The sequence below is a fragment of the Coregonus lavaretus genome, assembly GCF_964263955.1.
Source record: "Coregonus lavaretus genome assembly, contig: HAP1_SCAFFOLD_8181, whole genome shotgun sequence".
Taxonomy (NCBI): Eukaryota; Metazoa; Chordata; class Actinopteri; order Salmoniformes; family Salmonidae; genus Coregonus; species Coregonus lavaretus.
The window spans coordinates 1-10,985 of NW_028166508.1; the positions used below are offsets into that span (position 1 = coordinate 1).

The following is a 10,985-nucleotide window of genomic DNA, read 5'->3' on the forward strand; positions in this document are numbered from 1 at the left end:
AGAGAGAGAAACAGGGAGAGAGAGAAACAGTGGGAGAGAGAGAGAAACAGAGGGAGGGAGAGAGAGAGGGGAGAGAGAGAAACAGAGGGAGAGAGAGAAACAGTGGGAGAGAGAGAGAAACAGAGGGAGGGAGAGAGAGAAACAGAGGGAGAGAGATAGAAACAGAGGGAGAGAGAGAGAAACAGGGAGAGAGAGAAACGGGGAGAGAGAGAGAAACAGGGAGAGAGAGAAACGGGGACAGAGAGAGAAACAGAGGGAGAGAGAGAGAAACAGGAGAGAGAAGAAACAGAGGGATAGAGAGAAAAACAGGGAGAGAGAGAGAGAGGGAGAGAGAAAGAGGGAGAGAGAGAGAAACAGAGGGAGAGAGAGAGAAACAGTGGGAGAGAGAGAAACAGAGGGAGGGAGAGAGAGAGGGAAAGAGAGAAACAGAGGGAGAGAGAGAAATAGAGGGAGAGAGAGAAATAGAGGGAGAGAGATAGAAACAGAGGGAGAGAGAGAGAAACAGGGGAGAGAGAGAAACAGGGAGAGAGAGAACGGGAGAGAGAGAGACAGAGGAGAGAGAGAGAGAAACAGAGGGAGCGAGAGAGTCTTATTGTATACAGGACAAGGGAGGGGTTGGCCTGTGTCCAGTTTTCAGACAGGATGTACATGGCAGAGGAGTGTACACTCACAGTTTCCTCTCCCCCTCTGAGACACACACACACACACACACACACACACACACACAGTAGAAATTAGCATGAAAGGGGACCATTTTAAAGGTTGTTTGTGTATTTTCACTAACTGGGAATGTATTTGTATCTTTGTGTTTGTTTGTGTGTGTGCGTGGGGGAGGGGGAGGTCTGGTTGGCTTGCCTGAGTAAAAGTACTACGGATGTGGAAGATCTACCAGCAACCCTAAACCTGTCTCCTAGTATCCTCAGGAATAAATATAGCTATCTCCTCTCTCTCTTCCTCCCATCCTTCCCTCCTTCTCTCTCTTCCTCCCATCCTTCCCTCCTTCTCTCTCTCCTCCCATCCTTCCCTCATCTCTCTTCCCCCCTATCCTTCCCTCTTCTCTCTCTTCCTCCCATCCTTCCCTCCTTCTCTCTCTTCCTCCTATCCTTCCCTCCTCAATAGGAGTTCAGGTGTGAAGGACAACCGTCTGTGGTATGGAGCGCTGGCTCTGGTCACCTTGGTCTTGTTCAGTGTGGCCGTAGGAGCTATGGTGTTCATGGCTCTGTTTTACACACACTCTCAGGCCTGTCTGCTCAACAAAGTGTTCCTGGGGGTCAACGGCAGCCTCTGTCTCATAGTTACTTTGCTGGCTATATCTCCCTTCATACAGAGACGTGAGTACACACACAAACACACACAGACACACACACACACATACGGTAACAGTCCATCTGTTCTCCATCCAGTCCAGCCTAAGTCTGGCCTGCTCCAGCCAGGAGTGATCAGTGTGTACGTCATGTACCTCACCTTCTCAGCCTTCTCCAGCAAGCCCAAAGAGAGTAAGTATACTGGAGGCTCAGCCCATAGAGCGCTAGTGTTTCATTGCCTATACGAATAGCCTATTAACAGGTTTTATGTGTTTGCATTTTGTTAATTTACACTTTAAATGCCTCCATGAAAGCTATGCTCTTTTTGGCCCAATGTGCCTCTTGCAGTATTAACATGATCCTCTTCTTATTACTGTTCTCTCTCTCTTCCTCCCCTTTTTGCATGTCTTTCTCTCTCTCTCGCTCTCTCTCTCTCTCCCTCCCTCTCTCTGTCTCTATCTCCCTCCCTCTCTCTGTCTCTCTCTCTCTCTCTCGCTCTCTATCTCCCTCCCACTCTCTGTCTCTCTCTCTCTCTCTCCCTCCCTCGCTCTGTCTCTCTCTCCCTCTCTCTGTCCCTCTCTCTGTCCCTCTCTCTCTCTCTCTCTCTCTCTCTCTCTCTCTCTCTCTCTCTCTCTCTCTCTCTCTCTCTCTCTCTCTCTCTCTCTCTCTCTCTTTCTCGCTCTCTCTATCTCCATCTCTCTCTCTCTCTCTCTCTCTCTCTCTCTATCTCCCTCCCTCTCTCTCTCTCGCTATCTCCCTCTCTCTGTCTCTATCTCCCTCCCTCTCTCTGTCTCTCTCTCGCTCTCTATCTCCCTCCCGCTCTCTGTCTCTCTCTCTCTCTCCCTCCCTCTCTCTGTCTCTCTCTCGCTCTCTATCTCCCTCCCGCTCTCTGTCTCTCTCTCTCTCGCTCTCCCTCTCTCTGTCCCTCTCGCTCTCTCTATCTATCTCCATATCTCTCTCTCTCTCTCTCTCTCTCTCTCTCTCTCTCGCTCTCTCTCTCTCTCTCTCTCTCTCTCTCTCTCTCTCTCTCTCTCTCTCTCTATCTATCTCTCTCTCTCTCTCTCTCTCTCTCTGTCCCTCTATCTCTCTCTCTCTCTCTCTTTCTCTCATTCTCACACTGTCTCATTGTAGTGTTGGAGGTTAATGGGGTGAATACGACAGTGTGTGTGTTCCCTTTCAACTCTGGATCAGAGAGCGACAAGAGGATTGTAACAGGAGTTGGAACTGTCATCCTGTTCGGCTGTGTGCTCTACTCTTGGCAAGACACACACACCGTTTTGCTTTCACCTATGCCCTGCTTTTAGATCAGTGCAGAGAGGAGAGGGGCTGTGTTTTTAGACTTTTAAGATGCTCCCACTGTAGAGATCTATAGCTGCAGTGAGGTAATTTGTTATTGACTGGAGCAAAAGTGAGAGGGTTTCTGATTGGCTGGAGCTGTTTATAGGGTGTGTGTGATTGGCTGGAACTGTTGAGAGTGTGTGTGTGATTGCCTGGATCTGTAGTGAGAGTGTCCAAATGTGTTTCACATTAAGCTCAGACATACTGCATTTCCTGTGTTCATCTCTGTAAAAGACTCCAGCTATTCTCAACCACAAGTAACTGGAAAAATGTAGGCTTGGGCGATATCCAAATTGTTGTACCTTCATACCGACCTTGTGCCATACCGGGATATTTGGTAATATCGGCATTGAACACAAGGGCCGCTGTTTTCAAACCCCACTGATACTCTGTAATCCGAAGGTTAGCAATGCTAACAAGTACATGTAAAATCCCATAGAGAATGCTAAGTAAATGCTAATGAGCGCATTGCAAACATTTTGTAAAGTTTCTGACCTAACCTATATAAGTATACAAGTAACTCAAAAATGCTACTCACAGTTTGCTGCACGCACAAAACAAATATTAGACAGAAAGGCTCTTGATCCATGGGGGGATTCTCTGCTGTTACCAAGCGAATGCTTGATTTTGGAAGAAGCTAACCATTTAGCTAGATAGCGAACTAGCTACTAAATTAGCAAACCAAATGCACAACTGCAGAGCATTTAGCACATTTTAGACAGTTAACTTAATAGTTATAAGTTATCTAGTTGGCAAACATTTAGTTGTGAATTCCGTACTGCAATTAGATCACCTTGCGCATGCTGCACAACAGTTAGTGACTTACAAGGCTCCAGTCTCTCTTCGTTGTGTGCTTGTAAGCAAACACCACGTGACACGTGACTGGGGACTACCATAAGCTTCGTAATAATGTGACAGGTGATATGAAGAACACAATGTTCTTCGTCTCCTAACGTATTACACAAGTTGACTACAGGTATTTATTTAAAAAGTAGCTACAAATATTCAAATGTATTAAAAAAACTTCTAAGAAATAATTTAAATGATATTGACAGTATTAAAAAACCATCCCGTGGCTATTTCCAAATACCCCTGTATACGGTATATACGGTATACCGCCCAAGCCTAGAAAATACTTCTGACAGATTTGTAATGGTGTGTGTGTGTGTGTGTGTGTGTGTGTGTGTGTGTGTGTGTGTGTGTGTGTGTGTGTGTGTGTGTGTGTGTGTGTGTGTGTGTGTGTGTGTGTGTGTGTGTGTGTGTGTGTGTGTGTGTGTGTGTGTGTGTAGTTTGACGTCCACCACCAGACGGAGCTCTGCAGCAATGCGTGTGATTAGGAACAGCGTGCCTGAAACTGAGGTAAGACCATCTACACACACACACACACACACACACACACACACACACACACACACACACACACACACACACACATTACAGATCTGTCCGAATACATTTTTCCAGTTATTAGTGGTCCTGCCAATCACACCCTCCCAATAGCTCAGTGTGTGTCTGCACCAGAGTATGTGAGCAGAGTTGAGCGGTTGGAAATCCCGCTCCTCACTCACAGGAAAAGAAACTGCCGCTCCAAATTCACTCCATTCATTAAAATCACCATTTAACCAACACCCATCTATTTTTGTGACTACCTGGACCTATCATTTGGTTTTGAAGTATTGAAACAAAACCATATGATTTGAATGAAAGGTATTTTAATAAACATGAAAAGGTGAATGTAAGAAGCGCTCATCATTTCAAATAGGCTACATGTCATATTAAACAGCATACAAACACTAAATAGGTCAGGAGCCAGACAGGAAGTCTAAGAAGGATTGAAACATAATTATTTAGGCTATATTATTAGCCTATTGTTTCAATTATTTCAAGGCTATAGCCTACAAAGAAATACATTGTAAAGCATTAGCGAGTGCGACACTCTAGACTGGCAGGAACGTTAAGCGCTCAGCATTTAAACAACATTTTGGTGGATTCAATCATTATAGTCTATAAATTGCGCATATAGGCTGTGACTTACTTAGAATTAAATACAAATTAAATAAAAAATGCCTTATTGCCTTTGAATTCACTTTTAGAAACACGAGTTTGGCCAGAGTCTGTGGCTTCAGGCTCATGCCTGGTGCCTGGAGAGCAGGCCAGCAGTGGAGAATATCCTCTCCGCACTTGAAGAGCCACTGGGGATGCTAAACACCCTTCAGGCCACTCTTGCAAGGCTGGGCAGGGATGCAGAGTTGTATTTTTCTATAGGTAGGCCTAAAGGTTTTTAGGCACAATAGCCCAATCAAAACGGAAAGCTCCTTGAAAGAGGTAATATGTCAGGCCTATTGGGCCAAAATCAATGATAGCCTATTGCATAGATAATAGAACGAAAATGAACTAAACTTTTAAGAGATCAGATTTTTAGTTCATAAATACTTTGCTAGCTACCTACCTCGTTCCTTTCTGTTAGCATGTGCACGTAGTACACCATCATGCTTTCAGGATACGTGTCTTTTCAGATTCCACAGTGATTCTTTAGTTGTGTACACTACATCACAGCACTCCCTCTCTTGCTCTTGGTTTTCCTCGTCTTTCTTAGTCTCCTTGATTTTGCACCTGTGTGTTTTATCAGTTTCTTTATGAAAATATTTGGTGAACTCCATGACAGTAGCTAAAGCAAGGGGCTATAGCAGCACACAAGTAGCCTACAAATGCATGCTGGGCCTGGCATGCCCTGAGCTCGTGAAGTGAGCGCTTCTGGAGCGGTACTTGAGTGAAATTGGAGCGGGCGAGAAGGCTGACGCTCCAGCCTTTTTGAAACTCGCTCTGCGCTCCAGTCAAATTGGGCACGCTCCACTGCTCGCTCCGCTCCAGCTCAAATGCTCTGGTGTGCAAGTGTGTTCAGTGAAAGGGTTATGTATAGTTGATTAGTTGATACATTCCTGTACAAGTACTAACTCACCTCTCTCCGGCAGAGAGCTCGCTGCTGTTTCTGCTTTGGAGATGACACAGGTAAACACACACATATTCTTTCTCTTTTTCCTTCTCACTGCTTTCTGTATAAAATACCATCTCCCTCAGTATAAATAATAATAATAATAATTATATGCCATTTAGCAGACGCTTTTATCCAAAGCGACTTACAGTCATGCGTGCATACATTTTTTTTTGTGTATGGGTGGTCCCGGGGATCGAACCCACTACCTTAGCGTTGCAAGCGCCGTGCTCTACCAGCTGAGCTACAGAGGACCACTACTGTACTACTACTGTAACACCATCAGAAAGAGGCAGTGTTCTTGTATATTCTCTCATAGGCATAGTAACAGTAAAGATGCAGGAACAGCATTGGTCAGTAAACAGAGATGATGTCACTGTTTCCAGGAGGTGACTATGACTGTAGTGGTTGGAGATAGACTAGTCAGTAGGAGAACTGAGAGAAGGCTGCAGCTGCCCTCTGGTGGGATAAAGTAGCACTGCAGCCAGGGAAAGAACGGAGAAGAAAGTCACTTCATTTATTAATGTATTATACAGAGAAAAAAATATGAATAAAACAACAAGTGTACAGTTCAGAACAATACAATGGATTTTTTAAAACGTAAGCCCTTCTCAGTAGACCTAATGATTTTCAGAGTGTTTCCTGTCCTGCAGAGGGGAGAGAGAAAAATATAGAGAGAGGAGAGACCAGGAAAAAAGAAGGAAATCAGGAATATTAAATAGTGAGAGTTTTATTGGATAGAGCAGGGTTTATCGTGATTATTATAATGATCTCAAAGAAGGTTTTATTTTCATCATACTTTCTGTTTTATGTGTAATGTTGCTGTGGTGTTGTGGTTGTGTTGACTGATGTAAGGTCGTAATAACGTTGCTGTGATCAATCAATCAAATGTATTTATAAAGCCCTTTTTACATCAGCAGTTGTCACAAAGTGCTTATACAGAAACCCAGCCTAAAACCCCAGAGAGCAAGCAATGCAGATGTAGAAGCACCGTGGCTAGGAAAAACTCCCTAGACAGGCAGGAACGTAGGAAGAAACCTAGAGCGGAACCAGACTCTGTGGGGTGGCCAGTCCTCTTCTGGCTGTGCCGAGTGATGATGATAAGACTACATGGCCATCCAGATCGTTCTTCAAGATGTTCAAATGTTCCTAGATGACCAGCAGGGTCAAATAATAATCACAGTGGTTTTAGAGGGTGCAACAGGTCAGCACCTCAGGAGTAAATGTCAGTTGGCTTTTCATAGCCGAGCATTCAGAAGTCGAGACAGCAGGTGCGGTATAGAGAGAGAGGGAGAGAGAAGGTCCGAGACGAGGTAGCACGACCAGTGAACAGGTCAGGGTTCCATAGCCACAGGCAGAACAGCAGAAACTGGATCAGCAGCACGACCAGGTGGACTGGGGACGGGGACAGCCAGGAGTCATCAGGCCAGGTAGTCCTGAGGCATGGTCCTAGGGCTCAGGTCCTCCGGGAGGGGAGAGAGAGAAAGAGAGAGGGATGGGAGAATTAGAGGGAGCATACCTAAGATCACACAGGACACCAGATAAGACAGGAGAATTACACTAGATAGGACAGACTGACCCTAGCCCCCCGGCACATAGACTATTGCAGCATAGATACTGGAGACTGAGACCGGGGGCGGGGTGTTGTGGTTGTGATTGTGTTGTGACTATGATGCAAGGTCGTAATAACGTTGCTGTGATGTTGTGGTTAAGACTATGATGTAAGGTCATAATATTGTTGCTGTGATGTTGTGGTTGTGGTTGTGACTATGATGTAAGGTCGTAATAACGTTGCTGTGATGTTGTGGTTGTGACTATGCTGTAAGGTCGTAATAACGTTGCTGTGATGTTGTGGTTGTGACTATGATTTAAGGTCGTAATAACGTTGCTGTGATGTTGTGGTTGTGACTATGCTGTAAGGTCGTAATAATGTTGCTGTGATGTTGTGGTTGTGATTATGATGTAAGGTGGTAATAACGTTGCTGTGATGTTGTGGTTGTGTTGTCCAGATGACTATGATGAGGAGCAGACTGGAGGAGGACAAAACGTTTTATATGATGAGAAACAGGGAACCATCTACAGCTACACCTACTTCCACTTTGTCTTCTTCCTGGGTTCACTCTACGTCATGATGACTGTCACCAACTGGTTCCAGTAAGTAGCAGAGTTACTGGGAAACTTTAATTATAGCTTCAGTTAATAGAATAGTTACTGGGAAACTTTAATTATAGCTTCAGTTAGTAGAATAGTTACTGGGAAACTTTAATTATACCTTCAGTTAGTAGAATAGTTACTGGGAAACTTTAATTATAGCTTCAGTTAGTAGAAAGTTACTGAGGAAACTTTAATTATAGCTTCAGTTAGTACAAGAGTTACTGGGAAACATCAGCTAGTAGAAGAGTTACTGGGGAAACTTTAATTATAGCTTCGGTTAGTAGAAAAGTTACTGAGGAAACTTTAATTATAGCTTCAGTTAGTACAAGAGTTACTGGGAAACTTTAATTATAGCTTCAGTTAGTAGAAGAGTTCGCCTACTGGGAAAACTTTAACTAGGTCCCAGTTAGTAGTAGAGTTACTAGGGAAACTTGAGTATGTCTCTGTAGTTATTCTGCTAATTTAAATGTTGTATAAAGCTAAGAGTATGCTATGTTTGTTTTCCCGTAGCTATGACAACCATAAGATAGAGAAGCTGCTAGATGGCAGTTGGTCTGTGTTCTGGATCAAGATGGCGTCCTGCTGGGTCTGTCTCATCCTCTACATGTGGACCCTGCTCGCCCCAATGGTCTGCCCTAAACGCTTTGAGGCCTAACACACACACACACTGAAACACAGCCCAACACTACTTTCAGCTTTCTACATGGGTTTTTTGTGTTGCCTTTTGTTTTTAATATTTAACTGTTTTTTATTGACTTTTTTTTACCAGTTATGAATACTTTACATGGTTAAGCTATTTTTGCCTTGAAGGCAGTTGATGTCTTTCTTTTTTACTACCATTGATGTATGGAGTTACATTCAGGGTTGGACTCATAGACTGACTCTTGGGGCTGCCTAAAACAATGGGCTGGACCAATGTTCATACAATACTGTGTGTGGCTCCCCATGGCCATAGTGGTACCCTGATTCTGTTATGGGAGTGTCCAGCACCAATGTCATCTGTTATGGGAGTGTCCAGCACCAATGTCATCTGTTATGGGAGTGTCCAGCACCAATGTCATCTGTTATGGGAGTGTCCAGCACCAATGTCATTTGAACCCTGTTTACATGTTTGCTTACATGTGTGTTTTCCATACTTGTCTCTGTTTTCCCGTGATGGACCCAGACCTCCATATTGTTATTTTATTCCCATGAAAAGAAGTTCCATTTCTCAGGCTCATATATCAGCTGGAAGTGTCTTGCTTGCTTGTTATTGAACCCTTTTGTAGAAAACGTTTTCTATGCAATTAAACAAGCTGTTTTGATTTGATTTGCCTGTCATGTGAAACATGTTAATTAGAAGTAAATAGGATAGATTATATCAACGCTCCTTTTGAGCCAGAACATTTGTCGTTTCTACACACACATTTCTTGTACAGTGTTGTGTTTTTCAAACAAGCCTGTCTGACTAGCAGAGTGCTGGCGGGCAGGTAGAGGACTATTGGACCAGAGAGTCACTACTGTTGAAGGGAGGGAGGAGTAGCTGCATCATGGAGGGGAAAATCAACAGTTTGATTTAAACGTTTGCCAAAGGTAGATCTCAGAAACAAGGAATGGACACGCTCAAGTTTTTCACACGAGTACCTTCTCCCTCTATAACTGCCACAATCCTCCAACTCTTCGGCCCTAGAAACTTCCTTGGTGTGCTCTCTGTTGTTGCCTGTTGCTAATGAAGGGTTACGTACAGAGCCCCTTTCAGGTGTTTGAAAACAGAAGGGGAGGGGGATATGGGCCATGAACCGGGACCTTAGTGTGTAGTGGTGGTTACTCAACACTGGTTGTTGATGTTACTGACTGAACAAACCCAGACCAAGACTTGCCTGACAGGGAGCAAGAAACTCCAAACCTTTCAGCTATTATACTTACAACCCTACAGTATATAACCCTTTTGAAACTAATATGAAATATGTACACTTTGGTTTAATATAATGGTATTTGGTATTTGTTGAAGAAAAACAACTTGAAAATTGTGATATTGAAGATGTATGTATTTTTTTCCTTACATTTCAGATTAGCTAAATATCAGTGGAGTTCGCTGAAAATAACAATCAGATAACCCTATGAGCCAGCAGTTTGATGAGTTTGTTGATGCATATTTATGCCATTAAGTTTCCACTGTGACTGAAGTTTCTTCATTGTTATGAAGGGGTTAAACCCATCTAGAAGGATAGGATGTGTACAGGGTTAGGGTCAATTCATTATCCATTCAGTGATGTCATGGAGGGTATTGGAATTTCAATTAAACAATTAAAAGCTTCCATAAAAAAATTATAATAATTGTGAAGTAGAATTTCACTTCCATTTACTGAATGTACTGTATGATGCTGAATTGACTGGGACCCTGGTGTAAAACATGTGTTGACTGATCAGTTACTGTTTGCTATTATACATGCTATTACACATGTCATTTCAGACTAGTTGTGTTTTGTCATGGCTCCTGTGAATGAGCCAGATGGACATGACATGGTGCTCTACTGCAGCTCAGCTCTCCACATTCAGGTCAACCTCATGTTGAATCATTAGGGATCAAACCAAACCTTCTGATTAGGCTGTATGCTGCCATACATGATATGCTGTGGTCCATTTTCTGTTCTCCATTGTTAAGATAATCACTAACGCAAGTGCTCCTCTCCTTTAATTTTTGAAATGGGGGGGTGGGGGAGGGGGGGGTGGAAGGATTACTGTTATACTATTCCAGGTATCCCTACCTCTTTAAGGAATACCTGGAATAGTATTAACAGTAATCATTCTACCCCCCCCCCCCCACCCCCTCGCTCTGGATAAGAGTGTCTGCTAAATGACTTAAATGTAAATGCACAGGAGTGTGAGTGGAATGTGAGTGTGTTTGTCTCATTTATTTGCAGAGGAGCACTTTGCGTTAGTGAATTTTGGTCTGTGAAGAAGAACATTGAGTGTATGTGTGTACGTGTGCATGTTTCCAAACACACTGCTCACACTCATTCTCTGTACACAGTTTGATTTTGTCCTAAACAAAAAATAAAACGAACACCTTTTAAATTTGTTTGTGTTAAGTGATCTTGATAGCCTCAGCTTGAAGTACAGTGCCTTGGGGAAGAAATCCAACTGCATTCTATTCAACAACAACTAGCAATCTGTTCGATTTAGTAACACACCAAACAAAAGACTCAGAGAGGGAG

At 43.5% G+C, this 10,985-nt stretch overlaps 1 protein-coding gene across 1 annotated transcript; it reads left to right on the forward strand.

The window, feature by feature from the left end:
• Nucleotides 1-1,119: 1,119 nt before the first annotated feature.
• On the forward strand, nucleotides 1,120-9,097 carry LOC311114623 (serine incorporator 5-like; the record flags this gene model as incomplete). Its single annotated transcript, XM_084189859.1, has 7 exons — nucleotides 1,120-1,331; nucleotides 1,404-1,496; nucleotides 2,436-2,562; nucleotides 3,932-4,001; nucleotides 5,615-5,651; nucleotides 7,644-7,788; nucleotides 8,299-9,097. Coding segments are annotated over 7 exons (829 nt in total), but the record flags the coding sequence as incomplete, so codon positions are not given.
• Between the last annotated feature and the right edge of the window lie 1,888 nt (nucleotides 9,098-10,985).